Source organism: Carcharhinus amblyrhynchos, chromosome 33 (genome assembly GCF_965287045.1).
Source record: "Carcharhinus amblyrhynchos chromosome 33, sCarAmb.v2.hapA, whole genome shotgun sequence".
In the NCBI taxonomy this organism is placed as follows: Eukaryota; Metazoa; Chordata; class Chondrichthyes; order Carcharhiniformes; family Carcharhinidae; genus Carcharhinus; species Carcharhinus amblyrhynchos.
The window spans coordinates 5,927,143-5,945,513 of record NC_137356.1 but is presented as its reverse complement, the minus strand read 5'-3'; the positions used below and the strand labels follow the sequence as shown (position 1 = coordinate 5,945,513).

The 18,371-nt window shown below is 46.4% G+C and overlaps 1 protein-coding gene across 1 annotated transcript in view; it reads left to right on the top strand.

The window, feature by feature from the left end:
* LOC145360885 (complement C3-like) overlaps positions 1–18,371 on the top strand; it is a 94,676-nt gene that overhangs the window by 3,594 nt on the left and 72,711 nt on the right. Inside the window, exons 2-11 of the mRNA XM_080216386.1 lie at positions 10–196; positions 1,613–1,775; positions 4,310–4,380; positions 7,041–7,132; positions 9,079–9,161; positions 11,225–11,312; positions 11,399–11,501; positions 13,242–13,362; positions 14,915–15,030; positions 16,191–16,337. Of these exons, the coding sequence (XP_080072512.1) occupies positions 10–196; positions 1,613–1,775; positions 4,310–4,380; positions 7,041–7,132; positions 9,079–9,161; positions 11,225–11,312; positions 11,399–11,501; positions 13,242–13,362; positions 14,915–15,030; positions 16,191–16,337 (1,171 nt within the window). The remainder of the gene's footprint in view (positions 1–9; positions 197–1,612; positions 1,776–4,309; positions 4,381–7,040; positions 7,133–9,078; positions 9,162–11,224; positions 11,313–11,398; positions 11,502–13,241; positions 13,363–14,914; positions 15,031–16,190; positions 16,338–18,371) is intronic.

Here is an 18,371-nt window from a genome sequence, read left to right as displayed (position 1 = left end):
TTCTGATAGATACGTACTGACTGCTCCAAACATTTTGCGGGTTGACAGTGAGGAGAATGCAGTGGTGGAAGCCCACGGTATCAACTCAAACTTAAGAGTTGACGTGCATTTGCAATTTTTCCCTCAAAGTAGCAACATATTTCAAAGCAATGGAACTTTAACACCTGATCGTGGCTACCTTTCCCTGCCCATTAAAGTAAGTGAATTGAAGGTTAAGCCCTGACGCTCGTCTGCTCCACGCTTCCGTCACTCTCCAAAGTTGCATTTAGAATTACCTGGCAAACACCGTCTTGGATCCTGCTACCAAGATAACAGCGCGTTTAATAATAGCAAAACTCGGTGGATGCTGTGGAAGGGGATTCCCTGGGCTATCCCCCTTGGGGAGTCTTGTATTCAGCTGAACACAGCTAACACAAAGACTTGCGGAAGACAGTATGCAGTTAAATCCATTCTTTCTTTAACCAATATGTATTGGAAGGGACACAACCAGAGAAATCCAATTTCTCCCTGAACTTACATCACATGAGCTCAAGAGATATATATTTATATATATCTATATATTTCCAAAGATTCGACCTTCCCGCCCAAACTGGATGGTCCAATTACATTAATACACCTTTTTACTTTGGCCAATTGCAACCTACCTTCCAGCAAAAATTAGAATGCCATTCCTTATTATCGGGAAAAAGATACAAAAGTCTGAGGTCACGTACCAACTGACTCAAGAACAGTTTCTTCCCTGCTGCTGTCAGACTTTTGAATGAAGAAGGCATTCGGCATGTTTGGTTTCATTGGTCAGAACATTGAATACAGGAGTTGGGATGTCTTGTTGAAGTTGAACAAGACATTGCAAGGCCACACTTGGAATACTGTGTACAGTTCTGGTCACCCTATTATAGAAAGGATATTATTAAACTAGAAAGAGTGCAGAAAAAATTTACTAGGATGCTACTGGAACTTGATGTTTTGAGTTATAAGGAGAGGCTGGATAGACTGGGACTCTTTTCCCTGGAGCGTAGAAGGCTGAGGGGTGATCTTATAGAGGTCTTTAAAATAATGAGGGGCATAGATCAGCTAGATAGTCAATATCTCTTCCCAAAGGTAGGAGAGTCTAAAATTAGGGGTCATAGGCTTAAGGTGAGAGGGGAGGGATACAGGAGTGTCCACACAGACAATTTTTTCACACAGAGGATGGTGAGTGTCTGGAACAAGCTGCCAGAGGTAGTAGTAGGGGCTGTCTTTTAAAAAGTGTTTAGACAGTTACATGGGTAAGACCAGTATAGAGGGATATGGGCCAAATGTGGGCAATTGGAACTAGCTTAGGGGTTTAAAAAAAAGAGGCATGGACAAGCTGGGCTGAAAGGCCAGTTTCCATGCTGTAAACCTCTCTGACTCTATGATTCTATGTTCTCGGGAAGGAAATGGGATGGCACAGTGGTTAGCCTATTCTAGAGTGAGAGACCAGAGAATGAGTTGAAATTAGACTTTATTATAATTAAAATAAGCCGGTAAAGATTTAAGAAATTTCCAACAGTTGAGTTTTTCGTCAATAGCATCAGTTGTAAAGCTAAAATTAATTTATTATATATTTTTCTATATGTTTCCTTTCCAGATACCCAGAAATAGAATTCCAACAGAAAGTCCATTGCCCCAGTACGTGGTGTTGGAAGCGTTATCATCAGCTTTCCATCTGAAGAGAAATATCCTTATTTCATATCAAATTGGACACATATTTATCCAGACTGATAAACCAATCTATACCCCAACTCAAACTGGTAAGTATAGCTGCATGTGGCCCCCTGTAAAGTGAAGGTGTGGGATATGAAAAATGGGGTGACCAAGCCATTATTCGTCAGGTTGAGAAATTTCTTTTTATTCATTTATGGGACATGGGCATCGCTAACTGGTCAGCATTTATTGCCCATCCCGAGTTGCCCTTGGAGAGCAGTTAAGAATCAGCCACATTGCTGTGGCTCCGGAGTCCCATGTCGGCCAGACCGGGTAAGGACGGCAGATTTCCTTCCCCAGAGAACCTTAGTGAACCAGATGGGTTTTTCTGACAATGGTTTCATGGTCTTCAGTAGATTCTTAATTCCAGATTTTTTTTTAACTGAACTCAAATTTCACCATCTGCCGTGGTGGGATTTGAACCCGTTCCCCGGAACATTAGCTGAGTTTCTAGATTAATAGTCTAGGCTAATACCAGTAGGATATTCTCTCTTCCACCTTCTTTCATTGGGAAGAAGATAAAAAGTTCTGAGGTTACGTACCAACCGACTCGAGGGCTGGGATTTTACCGGCACGCCTGTCCCAATTCTGGGGGTGAGCGAGGCTCGGAGAACGGCATTCTCTGTTGGCCTCGGGAAGGGTCGTTCGAAATTCGGGCGGACGTGCTGGTAAAATTCTGTCCAAGAACACCTTCTTCCCTGCTGCTGTCAGACTTTTGAATGGACCTACTATATATTAAGCTAATCTTCCTCTACATCCTATCTATGATGTAACATTGCACTCTCTCCTTTTCCTTCTCTGTAAAGGGTATGCTTTGACTGTATAGCAAGAAACAATAGTTTTCACTGTATAGTAATACGTGTGACAGTAATAACTCAAATCAGCTCAGATCACCTTGAATGGAAATGGAATCCTTCCAAATTCAGGAATGATGGTGTCTATGTTAAATACATTTCTTCACACAAAGCGTCTTCTGGAAATGATGACTGGATTGGTTTTCAAATTCAAACTTGGTTGAATTCTGTGAACCAGGAGTGTAACCTAAGAAAAGGAATAGAATTGGCCATACTGCCCCTCAGGCTTTCTTCCCCAATTCGCCTGATCACTCCTGCTCTGCCTTAACTTCCCGTGTGACATAACCAACACACTTGAAGGGCAACGTAAGCTGTTAATCAACATTAATAGGCAAATGCTCTGAAGAGTACGGCTTAAAATACAAAAGTTAATAACACGGCTGCAGTATTTTGAATTGTTGCCGAGTGTAGGGAGATATAAGAGATCCTTGGATTGCTTATATTCTGACAGGAAACCTTCAGGCACGTAGCTGCCTGTTCACGGGGCAGGATTTTATGGCCATACGTTTACCCTAGCTCAAGACCCTGACACTAAGGGTCAATTTAGCACGGCCAATCCACCTAACCTGTACTTCTTTGGAGTGTGGGAGGAAACTGGAGCACCCGGAGGAAACCCACGCAGACACGGGGAGAATGTGCAAACTCCACACAGACAGTTACCCAAGCCAGGAATTGAACTCAGGTCCTATTCCTGAGTGGCTGGATTAGATTGGTTGCTGCAGTTCCTATCTCTCTTTTATCTGCGATGCGTTCACATTCCCTACAGAATGTCAATGCTCCCAACTCAATCTTAGAAAAGCAATTCTTCCTGAGCCACTGGAATGTAGTTTCCATCAGACTTTCCGAATCAAAAGTTCATTTTTGTGCATGTGTGTGTGTGTGCACGTGTGTGTGTCCTGTATCTGTGTGTGTGCCCGTGTGCACATGTGCCCAGAGGAAACCCATGCAGACATGGGGAGGACGTGCAGACTCCACGGGTGGGATTTTATGGCCTCTCTTGACCCAAAACCACAAAATCTGGCCTGAGGGCAACAGGCCTTTCCAGTGCCCATCCCTTGCCTGCCCCAATTCCCAAAGAGCAAAGAAAACTAAAGCACAGGAACGGGCCCTTTGGCCCTCCTGAGCATGCTGCCCGACTGAACTAAAACCCCCGTCCCTTCCATAACCATATCCCTCTATTCCCGTCCTATTCAAGCATTTGTCAAGATGCCCCTTAAAACTCATTATCGTATCTGCTCCCACTACCCCCCATAGCAGCAACATCTTAAACAACATCTTCCAGGCACCCACCACCCTCTGTGTAAAAAAAACTTGCTTGTTACATCTCCTTTAAACCTTGCCCCTCGCACCTTAAACCTGTGCCCCCCGAGTAATTGACTCTTCCATCCTGGGAAAAAGCTTCCCCACTCTGTCCATGCCTCTCATAATCCTGTAGACTTCTATCAGGTCTCCCCTCAACCTCCGTCGTTCCAGGGGAATAAACCAAGTTTCTCCAATCTCTCCTCGTAGCTAATGCCCGCCATACCAGGGCAACGTCCCGTGACAGGTGGGATGGTTAAATTCTGGCAAATGTCAAGCCAGACTTCACTCATTGATATTTTTATACATTTAGTAGGGTTATTTATCCTGTGATTTTATCTGTTCTTGAATGTGTATTTCAGAGCACACAAGTAAAAATATCTGAAAGTTTTATCACTGGATTAATCATTGTTTTCTAATTTCTTTAGTTCTTTACCGTTTACTATCTGTCAACAATGAAATGAAACCTATCACAAGACCCATTCTTGTTAACTTTCTGGTAAGTTACATTCATTTTGTTATACAGCTTTAATTTAAACATCTTCTAAGCATTCCAGTTTAAAGGCAGGAATTCAATTATGTCTTTATTTAACACTTCTAGTACCAACTCAAACATAAACAGTTACAACTCATTAACTCTTTAACCAAACTTTAACTCTAACTGAACATCAACTATCAACTGAACTTTAACTCTTAAACTTCACTTTAACTGTACATCAATTTTAACTATTTAACCGAAAGTACATACTACTGTATTTAGGGAAACCTTGGCCAAGGATTATCCTCAATGTAGAATCTATCTTCTCCTTCTCTGAAGCATCCTTCAGGGCACAAGTCTTCTCCTTGCGATGGTTGGTTTCTTCGACTTATCGCTGCCAAACAAGGGACTGCACAAGCCTCCTTATCCACAATTCTCCACTCACTTCTGGAAAATTCTCTGTCATCCAGCCAATTGTGTAGCCAGAAACTGATCACATGGCTCGAACATCCAATGAAATTACTTTTGAACGATGCCACTACACTAAGTTCATTTGGCATGCACCACTACATAGCAACCATACAAATCAGAGCCATGCTGTCTCCACAGGTGTAAACAGCTTTTCTTATCTGGGAAGCTTCAGATCACAGGTCCCAGACCAGGGCCTCTTTAAGAGGCTGAAACAGACAGGTGTCCATTCTAATCCCTGGGCAGTTTTGAATGACCCGATTTCAACCAGGGTCACACCAATAACTTTCATTTATATAGTACCTTCAGCATCCCAAAGCAGCACGATCAGATAAAAGTCAAGTCCACTTGAGATGATGTTAGGGCGGGTGCTGAGGTAGTTTCTAAGACATGTTTTAAAGGAGGGGAGAGAAAGAGAGAAGTAGAGGGGCGGAGATCTTGTGGGGAATTCCAGAGCTTAACATTCATCGAATCATAGAATCTCTACAGTGCAGAAGGAGGCCATTTGGCCCATTGAGTCTTCACCTTCTCTCCCACAGAGCAACTTACTCAGGATGTACCCCCATATATTTACCCATTAATTCCCCTAACTTATATACCTTGGGCCACTAAGGGTCAATTTAACATGGCAAATACGCTTAACCTGCACATCTTTGGACACTAAAGGACAATTTGCCATGGTCACACAAATGCCAGGCAATGACCATCACCAAAAAGAGACATTCTAACTACAGTCCCTTGACATGCAATGGTGTAACTATCACTGAATTCTCCCACTATCAACATCCTTGGGGTTACCATTGACCAGAAACTCACTGGACTCACCATGTAAACCCACTGACTATAAGAGCAGGTCAGAGGCTAGGAATACCGCAGCGAACAATTCATCTCCTGACTCCACAAAAGAATGTTCACTGTCTACAAGGCACAAGTGGGCCAGCACGGTGGCACAGTGGTTAGCACTGCTGCCCCACAGTGCCTGGGACCCAAGTCTGATTCCCGGCTTGGGTCACTGTCTGTGCGGCGTTTGCACGTTCTCTTAGATCTGCGTGGATTTCTTCTGGGTGCTCCCTCCCACAGTCCAAAGATGTGCATATTAGGTGGATTGGCCATGCTAAACTCTCCCTCAGTGTCAAGGGGATTAGAGGGTAAATAAGTGGGGCTATGGGTAGGATTGTGGTTGGTGCAGACTCGATGGGCTGAATGGCCTCCTTCTGCACTGTAGGGTTTCTATTATTCCATGTTTCGAAGTCAGGAGTGTGATGGAATGTTTGCCACTTGCCTGGATGGGTGCAGCTCCAACAACACCCGAAGCTTGGCACCATCCAGGACAAAGCAGCCCCACATCCACAAACATCCACTCCCTCCACCACCGATGCTCAGTACCAGCAGTGTGTACTATCTACAAAGATGCATTGCAGCAATTCACCAAAGATCCTTAGACAGCACCTTCCAAACCATTGTTGATTGTTGGAAAAACCCATCTTTTTTTTAAGAAATCCTACAGTGCAGGAGGAGGTCATTTGGCCCATCGAGTCTGTGCCAACAACAATCCCTCCCAGGCCCTATCCCTGTAATCCCACATATTTACCCTCCTAAAGCCTCTAACCAATGCATCCCGGGACACTAAGGAGTACTTTTGCATGGCCAATGCCCCTAACCAGCACATTTTTGGACACTAAGGGGCAGTTTAGCATGGCCAATCCACCTAACCTGCACATCTTTGGACTGCGGGAGGAAACCGGAGCACCCGGAGGAAACCCATGCAGACATGGGTAGAACATGCAGACTCCACACAGACAGTGACCCAAACTGGGGAATCAAACCCAGGTCCCTGGCACTGTGAGGCAGCAGTGCTAACCACTCTGCCCATCTGGTTGACTAATGTCCTCTGGGGAAGGGTATCTGCACTGAGGGAGAATCTGGCATGGCCAACACACCTAACCAGCACATACTTCAGACTGTGAGAGGAAATCAGAGGAAACCCCATGCAGACATGGGGAGAATGTGCAGACTCCACACAGACAGTAACCCAAGCCGGGGAATTGAGCTTGGGTCCCTGGCGCTGTGAGGCAGCAGTGCAAACCACTGTGCCGCCCCAATCAATTTGCTCAGTCAAACGTGCAAAATGTTTTGAAACTCAGCCCCGCTTTCAATTATTTCACTGAACTCAGGGCAGGGTACTTATTGACAATCATTCTCAATCATTTCAGAATCCGCAAGGTATTAACGTGTACAGAGATGAAGTTGCGATCAACAATGCTGGCATTACGGGAAAAAGCTTTAAAATGCCCGAAATTGTGAAGTAAGTGCAAACAATGCAGTACAATTGGAGAGATCAGGGACAAAACATATCATCGATGTGGCAGTGTGTAATTTAGCAATAAGTCTTGGATGATACACAAGGTCTGGAATTTAAACTTGTGTCTGAGATTGTGACAGAGATTTGTCTGAAATTTGTCTGATGCCTGAAATTTGTGACACAGATTTCTGACAGACAAGGGAATTGAGGGTTATAGAAAGCGGGAAAGTGGAACTGATCCACTTCAGATCAGCCATGATCTTATTGAATGGCGGGGCAGGCTCGACGGGCTAGGTGGCCTACTCCTGCTCCTATTTCTTATGTGTCTTAGCTAACTTTAACAAGACTGTAGGTGTGATGGAATTATAATCATTGCAGAAGCATAGAATCCCTACAGTGCGGAAGAGGCCATTCAGCCCGTTGAGCCTGCACCGACTCTCTGACAGACTAACCCACCCAGTTCCCATCCCGACCCTGGGAATGATTCTCCCATCCCGCTACTCTGATTTTTTAGCGGGTCTGGATTAGTGTCATCCGTGTCTGGCCCCAAGCGTGTCCCCCAGTGTTGGATTTCCGTCAGCTCCCAGCCGGTGATAGGCATGGAGCTGCACTATATAATCAAGAGGACATTTTAATGTCAATTAATTATAATTAACCTCCCCCTCACTAGCCTCTCCCCCCACTCCAGGGAGTGTTACACTACAGCACGGTTTGCTACAGCCCCCCCCCGCCCCAACTAACGGGGAGCTGGCACCCCAACCCCCAGTGAAGAGGGGGGGAGGCCAAATTGGGGCCCAGCAGAGGGTTGCATGGTGGGGGTTGCCCCCGGGCATTGGCAACTTGGCAGTGCCACCCTGGACTCCCTGGCACTGTCCAAGGGGCAGACTGCCAATGCCCGGGGGGGGGGGGTAGCTTGGCACTTCCCGCTGGGCATGGGACTGTGCAAGGGGTGGGACCTAATGAGGCAGGGTCTGATGGGGACAGGACCTCTGGGGGGGTGGTGATTGGTGGGGGTTGCTGGACGGGCGGGGGGGGGGGGTCCCACTGCCATTCCACATTTTGAGAGCAAGCAGAGGGAGAGAGGCCAGCGATCGAGGCTGGGTAACAGGATAGGAGGGTGGGTGGAGCCTGCTTGGGAGGGGGGGGGGTCAGCACTACAAGGCGGGATTCCAGACTGCATTGGGGTGGGGTCGAGACTGGCAGTGGGGCAGGTGGGGGGGGGGGGTGGAGCCTGCTGAGAGGGGAGGGTCAGTCAGCACTGCAGGGCCAGAGTTGGGGCTAGAAGGTTGGGGGGGTGGGTGGGGTGAGGGGACTAGGAGGGTTATCATAGCTGTGGGGTGGTGGGATCAAGGCTGGGCCCAGGCCATGAGTGGGGCGGAGGGACAATGATGAGGGGGTTGCGGGGCTGGCCAGTGATCAAGATAGCTTGCGATCAGTAGGCGGCAGTGCGGGTCTACTGCGCATGTGCAGACCTCGATGCTGACAGATCATCGCGTGCGCAATAGCTCGCTCAGCACTGTGCTGTCGGCCTCTCCAGCGGAAATAGACCCTGTCCACTGATTCTTTACATGGTTTACACTCGTGCACTCTGCAGCGCACAGAGTGCGGGAGATTCTTCTCTGAAGTTCCACTGAGAAAAAAACAGAGTGAATTACCTGAATTTGACAATTAGAATTTTTTTGGGAGAATCGCCCCTCCCATACGGTGGCACAGTGGGTTAGCACTGCTGCCTCACAGCACCAGGGACCTGGGTTCAATTCCTGGCTTGGGTCTGCGTGGAGCCTGCACGTTCTCCCCGTGTCTGCGTGAGTTTCCTCTGAGTGCTCCGGTCTCCCATCACACTCCAAAGATGTGCGGGTTAGGTAGTTGGTAGATTTATGATTGGTAGATCTCACACATACATAATGCAAATATTTAAAATGAAATTACCGATTGGTGTATTTCCCCAGCATTGGAGTCTGGAAGATTGCTGCAAGTTACAAGGATGCCAGTCACATAAACTACACAACTGAATTTGAAGTGAAGGAATACGGTGAGGAAATTTAATTAATGTAATACTTTGTTATTTACAGAGAGTCATACAAAATGATGAGAGGTGTAGGTAGGGTGGATAGTCAGAGGCTTCTTCCCCAGGGTGAGACTGTCAATTTCAAACACAGGACAGCACGTCTCCCCCTCAAAAAGCCCCCGTGGACACATCTAACAAATTGCTCTTTACCTGAGCCCCTGGCTATAAGGGATTTGATGTCCTGGATTTCTAATCCCGGTGGGAATTGTTTGGGCAGGACTGTAAACGGCGGGGATTCTACCTGATCAGCATCTTGGTTTGTCTCAGGGTTTAACAGACCTGAGATTACGTTCCACGATGGTTCATCGTCTAGTTTTGACTGCTAACCTCGATGGTCACCAATTATGGTGGCTGGATAGGTGCGGATATAGTTTCTAGAAGGTAAAAACCATTGGATTGATGTGGTATTTGAACTGCTTATTCCTTCACCAAATTTCCATGCTTGAAAACATACGCCGAATGGCCTTGTCCTGCTTCTAGCTTCTGTGTTTCTGAGTCAATATTTGGACGTGTAACAGAATGACGGTCAAACTTGATTCTCCCAAAAGTGCCGAATTGGCGGGAAAGTTCTAGATCCCGACTGTTTTGTCAGTTCAGCTTCTCCCCCGAATCTCCGCACTCTGTGCACTGCAGAGGTCCCATTTGGGAATCTCATTAAAAACCCGGGGGGGGGGGGCGGGAGATTTTTGCCCTGGAGTTTGACGGTTCTGGAGCTCTGCACACGTGCAGTAGTCCGGATCTGTCAGTCTTCCTGTTTGCTGGCCAGCCTGGGACACCCGCAGTGCTGCCCCTCCAGTGCCCCCCCCCCCGCCATGGCTCAATCGCGGCCCTTACAGCAATTCCCGGGCTGGCCCTGACCCTTCCCACCCCACAGCGCCCTGATATCCAGCCCACACCCCTCCCAAGAGTAGCGATCCTCCCACCCTCCTCACCCTTCCAGCCCGCCCCATTCACTTCCCTCCCCCCATCCCAGACCAAACTCAATGCAGAAGCAGGAACCACCCACCCCCACCGACTGCCCCTAGGCCCCGCCCACAATCGGCCTGCTCCTTTGGCACTGCCCGATGGGCAACGCCAACGTACCCTCTTGGGCGTGGGGATGTTGCCTCATGTACAGTGCCGGGGGCACAGGCTGGTATTGCCAGAGTGCCCATGCCCAGGGGACACCAACCCCTGCCCCATTGCCCAATCCCCTGGGGGGCGTGATTACCGCCCCCTTCGTTCCAGCAGGGTCTCCCGCTAGTTCCCCAGACGTGGGGAGCTAGTCTGAACCCTGCCAGAATGAAGTCCTCCTGGCGAGGTGGGGGATTCAATGCGGACCGGATAGTTCCCAATAATTAGATTTAAAATACATTTAAAATATATTAAAAAAAGCCTCAAATGACTTAGCCCTCTTCCCTGCCGGCTTCCAGTGTAAAGAGGTATTGATCGAGTGGATTCTCAGAGGCCTTTCCCCAGGGCTGAAATGGTTGCCACAAGAGGACACAGGTTTAAGGTGCTGGGGAGTAGGTACAGAGGAGATGTCAGGGGTAAGATTTTCACTCGGTGGGTGTGTGGAATCGGGTGCTGGCGGTGGTGGCGGCAAATTCAATAGGGTCTTTTAAGAGACTTTTGGATAAGTACAAGGAACGTATTAAGGTAGAGGGTTATAGGTAAGTCTAGTAGGTAGGGACACGTTCGGTGCAACTTGTGGGTCAAAGGGCCTGTTTGTGCTGTAGTTTTCCTATGTTCTATGTGATCTGACTGGTGGCTGTTCGCTGGCTCTGGGAGGTGCGTTCCTGGAGCGTGGGCAAATCCCGGAACAAGACTGGCGACGCACGTCCCCCAACCAGACCTGGCAGAAAAGTTGCAGGTCGCGATGGGAGATTCCCGCTGTAAAGTTTTGGGATGTCCACCATATTCATGCAAACTATTTTCAAAATGTTTCAGAAGCACAACAGATTGGAACGGTAAATCTGTCTGGGTTTCACTGTTGCAGTCACCAGCGTTTCCTTGAAGGTAGTTTTAACTTGGTGTGTTTTTATTAGTGCTCCCAAGTTTCGAAGTTATTCTGGAGACGGAGAAACAGTTTTTCTACGTTGATGATGTCAAGTTGGACGTTGCAATCACAGCAAGGTTAGTGCATCCTTCTAACGGAGAACAGGCTTTCCGGAGAGTTTGCTTCTGTGATGTTCTAACTCTTTTATCTAATTTTTTTTTAGATTCACGTATGGAGAACCTGTCGAGGGCCGTGCATTCGTTCTGTTTGGAATAATGAAGGACGGTGAAAAGAGAAGCATTCCTTCATCGATTCAGTCAGTACCTGTAAGTAAAGACCAATTTATACGTGAAATTTAGAACATGTCCTAGTATTAGCACATTCATATGGATTGAGCAGTGTTTGTATTGAAGAATTAGCTCAAGAAAAAAGTAATTCCTTTCTTTGTGGATTAACACTGCAATGGTAAAGAATAGTCCTTTATTGTTTGACCAAAGATGTGTAGGTTAGGCCTCTTTTAGGGAAAGGTGTGCGGGTTAGGTGGATCGGCCATGCTGAATTATGCCTTAATATCTAAAGGTGTGTAGGTTAGGTGTACTGGCCTTGCTAAATTGTCCCTGAGTGTCCAAAGATGCGTCGATTCGATGGATTGGCCATGCTAAATTGCCTCTTAGCGTCCAAAGATGTGCAGGTTAGATGGATTAACCGTGCTAATGTTGTCCCCTTAGTACCCAAAGATGTGCTGATTAAATGGATTGGTCATGCTAAATTACCCCTTAGTGTCTAAAGATATGCAGGTTAGATGGATTGATCATGCTAAATTGCCCCTTAGAGTCCAAAGATGTGCAAGTTAGAAGGATTAGCTAACATTGTCCCTTAGTGTTCAAAGATGTGCAGTTTGGGAAGATTAGCCATGGTAAATATTTTTTCTTTATTCAATTCTGGGACATGGGCATCTCTGGCTGGCCAGTATTTATTGCCCATCCCTAGTTGCCCATGGAGAAGGTGGTGGTGAGCTGCCTTCTTGAATCGCTGCAGTCCTCATGCTGTGGGTTGACCCACAATGCTGTTAGGGAGGGAATCCCAGGATTTTGACCCAGCGACTGCAAAGGAACAGTGATATACTTGCAAGTCAGGATGGTGAGTGGCTTGGAGGGGAACTTGCAGGTAGGTGGTGGTGTTCCCCATGTATCTGCTGCCCTTGTCCTTCTGGATGTGGGTTTGGAAGGTGCTGTTTAAGGATCTTTGGTGAATTGCTGCAGTGCATCTTGTAGATGGCACACACTGCTGCTACTGAATGTCAGTGCTGGAGGGAGTGGATGTGATGCCAATCATGTTGGCTGCTTTGTCCTGGATGGTATCGAGCTTCTTGAGTGTTGTTGGAGCTGCACCCATCCAGGCAAGTGGGGAGTATTATGGTATAAATGATGTGGTCATAGGGATAGGGCGGGTGTGGAACCTGAATGGAATACTTTCTTGGAGAGCCAGTGCAGACTTGATGGGCCAAATGACCACTTCATGCAGTGTAGGGATTCTATGGTTGTTAATAGTTGTTCATTTTGTATGACAGAGTTATCTCAGTTTTGAACTATGCAATATTATATGATTTAAGAGTCGGGGCTTAGAAAGTCGATGGATATTTCTGTTAAATATTCAGTGTCCAGTGTAGATTGTTTAAGCTTTTAAGTTTATTTATTAGTATCATGAGTAGGCTTACATTAATACTGCATAGAAGTTACTGTGAAAATCCCCTGTTCGCTGCACTCCGGTGCCTGTTCGGGTACACTGAGGGGGAATTTAGCATGGCCAATCCACCCGAACCAGCACATCTTTGGGGTGTGGGAGGAAACTGGAGCACCCGGAGGAAGCCCACACTGACACGGGGAGACTCCGCACAGACAGTGACCTGAGGCTGGGGATCAAACCTGGGTCCCTGGCACTGTGGGGCAGCAGTGCTAACCATTGTGCCACTCATTGGTATGAAGGGTGCACAGCAGAACCGGGGAAAAAAAAGAAAGTAATTTAAATTCGGGTCCTGATTACTGATCTAAGCTATTCGATTTCAGATTGTAAATGGGAAAGGACAAGCTTCTCTGACAAGGGAAGTATTGAAGCGCAGCGTTCCAAACCTTGAGGAATATGTGGGATATTCACTCTATGTTACCGCCAGCGTTATAACATATACAGGTGTGTATATACCGTGTATCTTATTACAGTTGAAGGACAATCTCATTCATAAAAATGATCCATCAGTATTTATCTTTACCTGTTGAATCAATGCAGTTTTTCACACAGAGGGTGGGGACTGCCTCGAATGCGCTGCTGAAAGGGCTGGTGAAAGCAGATTCTATAACGCTCAAGGCATCTGGATAGATACCTGAATAGGCAGGGAATAGAGGGATATGGACCAAGCAGAGGCAAGGAAATATTCAATTAGACAGGCATCTGAGTTGGCACAGTTGGTGGGCCATAGGGTCTGTTCCTGTGCTGTACTGTTCCTTGTTTATAGATGTCCGCCATCATGGGTTTATTTTATGGGAACATGGTGAATAGGAGTGGCACAGTGGTTAGCATTGCTGCCTCACAGCACCAGAGACCTGGGTTCAATTCCAGCCTCGGGTCTGTGTGCAGTTTGCATGTTCTCCCTGTGTTTGCATGGGTTTCCTCTGGGTGCTATAGTTTCCTCTCACACTCCAAAGATGTGCAGATTAGGTAGATTGGCCATGCTAAATTGCCCCTTAGTTTCCAAAGATGTGCAGGCTAGGGGGATTGGCCATGCTAAATTGTCCCTTAGTGTCCAATGATATGTATGTTAGTGGGAATTGCTGGGTTCAATATGTGGGGTTACGGGGATAGACCCTAGGTGGGATTGTTGTTGGTGCAGACTCAATGGACCAAATGGCCTCCTTCTGCACTATCGGAATTCTATAATCTTGTGAAGAGCTGGAGTAGGCCATTTGGCCTTGGAGCAACTTCTCTATTCAATAGCAACCTTCTAACTCAATTCCATCCCATTGGATCCCTATATTCCTCCATTATCTTATGATTATCTTGCATATACTTAACAACTGACTGATGGAGGAACTGGTCTGGCCTACATGCAATTCTACACTCTCTGTAAGATGGTTGACTCTTAACTGCCCTCAAGGATGGGTAACAAACATTGGCCCAGCCAGCAATGCCCACATCCCATGAATGAACTTTTAAAAATGTTTTAGATTACTCATCCATTACCACTGTACTATTGTTCCCAATAAAATAAAATATTTTACCATATCATAAAATACTTAAATTAAGATTAGTATACACATTAAAAAATTTAAATAATTTCCTATAGTTTCTTTACATAATTTTAGATAAGTTTGTGAATTTTATTCTGTTATATATTTGAGTAGTTGCATGATTATTTTTAAGGGCCAGTCACAAGATTTGATGGCGATGTCATAAGGGTGTTGCACGGTTTCAGTTTGTTGTCTGGATCTCCAAGAATAAATCTGATTCTGTTAGTTTGAATCTCCGTGTGCAAACCAAATCTTTTTCTTTTTGTTTAAAACTCACAATCCTTAATATATCTGGGACATTACATTATCTCTCTGCATTTTTCTGTGGGAAACAGCACACCAGTGATGTTTTGCACTTGTGTTATATTTTAGTCAGTCCAGAGCAGAAATATTTCACTTCTGGAATTTTGTGTCTAATAGAATTTTCTTTCTTTCCAATTTGTCTCTTTATGATACAGGTAGTGACATGGTGGAAGCAGAAAAAGTGGGAATAAAAATAGTAACCTCGCCATATACCATATTCTTCAAGAAGACCCCCAAATATTACAAGCCTGGAATGCCATTTAGTCTTATGGTACAGATGCCTCTCTTTCCATCTTTTCATAAGTTCATACGATGAAGGAACAGAATTAGGCCATTCGGCCCATCGAGTCCACTCTGCCCTTCGATCATGGCTGATGTGCTCCTCATCCCCATTTTCCTGCCTTCTCCCAATAACCCTTCAACCCCATTACCAATTAAAAATCTGTCTAACTCCTTCTTAAATTTACTCACTGTCCCAGCACCCACCACACTTTGGGGTAGCGAATTCCACAGATTCACAACCCTTTGGGAGAAGTAGTTTCTCTGTTTTAAATTTGCTGCCCCTTATCCTAAGACTGTGACCCTCATCCTAGAATGGCCCACAAGAGGAAGCATCCGCTCCAAGTCCATACCTTTTGTCATTTTGTCATCTTTTATCCATACCTTTTGTCATCTTGTATACCTCAATTTGATCTCCCCCCATTCTTTCTTTCTTTCTGGTTGTACCACAGCTTGGTATGGGCTCCTGCTCTGCCCAAGACCTCAAGAGACTATAAAAGGTTGTGAATGTATCCCAATCCATCACTCAAACCAGCCTTCCATCCATTGACTCTGTCTACACTTCCCACTGCCTCGGCAAAGCAGCCAGCATAATTAAGGACCCCATGTGCCCTGGACATTCTCTCTTCCACCTTCTTCCATTGGGAAAAAGATACAAAAGTCTGAGGTCACGTACCAACCTACTGAAGAACAGCTTCTTTCCTGCTGCTGTCAGACTTTTGAATGAATCTACCTCGCATTAAATTGATCTTTCTCTACACCCTAGCTATGACTCTAACACTACATTCTGTACCCTCTCCTTTCCTTCCCTACGAACGGTATGCTTTGTCTGTATAGCGCACAGGAAACAATACTTTTCACTGTATGTGACAATAATAATTCAAATCAAATATTCTAAATTCCAGAGAGTATCGGCCTAAACTGTTCAGTCTCTCTTCACACGACAAACCCCTCATCTCTGGAATCAATCTAGTGAACCTCCTCTGAGCTGCCTCCAAACCCACTACATCTTTCCCCAAACACGGGCACCAAAACTGTGCGCGAGACCCCAGCTGTGGCCTCACCAATGCCTTTTCCTTCACCGTGCTGTATCTTTGCTGTGTGTGGAATGGGATAAAGATTGTTTTTCTTTCTTGTTCCCCCTTATCTGAGGTTTTTGTGACGAATCCCGATGGTTCACCAGCCAGTGGAGTCCCTGTGAAAGTCAATAGTGGAGACAGCCAATCAACCACACAAGCTGATGGTATCGCCAGGCTGACAGTCAACACAGGGGGTTATCGAGCCGAGCTCCCGGTGAAAGTGAGCACGTTTAATATAGATTCATTAATACAACACAGAAGGAGCTTTACCAACTCATTCAAAGAACCACCCCATTTGCCCCACGCGTACCCTCTGGTCCTGCAAATTATTTTTCTCCGTATGTATACTCTTGAACTAGCTCCTAGCAGCTGAATAGGCAGCGCATTCCGTACCCTAGCTGCTTAGTCATAGAAGTTCACAGCATGGGAACAGGCCCTTCGGCCCAACTTATCCATGCTGCCCTTTTTCTTTAAAAACCCCTAAGCTAATCCCAACCATCCGCGCTTGGCCCATTGTACCCACTTCTACTACTACCCCTGGCAGCTTGTTCCAGACACTCACCACCCTCTGTGTGAGATAAAATGCCCCTCTGGACCCTTTCCTACCTCTCCCCTCTCACCTTAAATCTATGCCCTCTAGTTTTAGACTCTGCTACCTTTGGGAAAAGATGTTGCCCATCTAGCTGATCTGTTCCCCTTATTATTTTATAGATGATAGTGAGTTTTAAGGAGAGTCTGGACAAATACATAAATAGGATGGGAATAGAGGGATATAGTTTCTGGAAGGGTAGGGGGTTTTAGTTCAGTCGGGCAGCATGGTCAGTGCAGGCTTGGAGGGCCAAAGGGCCTGTTCCTGTGCTGTAATTTTCTTTGATCTTTGTTGTTCGTATCCATGTACCCGGCCAAATGCCTCTTAAATGTTGCTAATGTGCCGGCTTCCAACACTTCCTCTGCCAGTGCATTCCAGGCACCCATCACTCTCTGCGTGAAAAACTGAGCAAGAAGTGGCCGGTAAGTGGTCAATAAATTAGGCTCCTCACAGCCTCAGTTGGGGCCTCATCTCCTTTGCCTAAGATCAAGCGTCAGAACAAACCCAAGATGGGATGAAAGGCCTTATCTTGTCAGCTTGGATCTTAAGAACATAAGAAATAGGAGCAGGAGTAGGCCATCTAGCCCCTTGAGCCTGCCCCGCCATTCAATAAGATCATGGCTGATCTGTCGTGTCTCAGTTCCACTTTCCCGCCCTCTCCCCATAACCCTTAATCCCTTTGCCTATCAAAAACCTATCAACCCGCGTCTTAAATATATTTAGCGAGGCAGCCTCCACCACTTCAACGGGCAGAGAATTCCAGAGATTCACCACCCTTTGAGTGAAGAAGTTCCTCCTTAACTCCGTTCTAAACCGCCCCCCCTTTATCCTGAGGCTGTGCCCCCTAGTCCTACTGCCCTTTCTGAGTGGGAAGAGCCTCTCCACCTCTATCCTATCCATCCCATTCATCATCTTATACGTCTCAATGAGATCTCCCCTCATTCTTCTAAACTCTAACGAGTACAAGCCTAGTTTATTCAGCCTCTCCTCATAGCTCAACCCCCTCAACTCCAGTATCAGCCTAGTAAACCTCCTCTGCACTCCCTCCAAGGCCAAAATATCCTTGCGTAAGTGCGGCGACCAAAACTGCACACAGTACTCCAGCTGCGGCCTCACCAATGCCCTATACAGTTGCAGCAAGACCTCCCTACTTTTATATTCAATCCCCCTCGCTATGAAGGCCAGCATCCCATTTGCCTTCCTGACCACCTGCAAGCTGGGTTTTTGCGACTCATGCACAAGGACCCCGAGGTCCCTCTGCACCATCGCCTGCTGCAGTTTTTCGCTTGTTGTCTCTCTTGTGGGGACCATGAATTGGATTCAATTGGATCTGAACTTGGTTTTCAGAGCAAGTAAGGAATGGCGTCCATTTTGAACTTTGGCTTTGTACCTTTTAGAATGGAATCATAGAATCTCTACAGTGCAGAAGGAGGCCATTCGACCCATCGAAACTGCACCGACATCAATCTCACCCAGGTGCCAACCCCGCTTAGGGATCCTGCTGATCCCTCTAACCTACAACACCCCGGGACACTAAGAGTTAATTTAGTATGTCCAATCAACCTAACCCACACATCTTTGGGACACTAAGGGGCAATTTTGTATGGCCAGTCCACCCTAACCTGTACATCGTTGGACGCTAAGAAACAATTTTGCACGGCCATT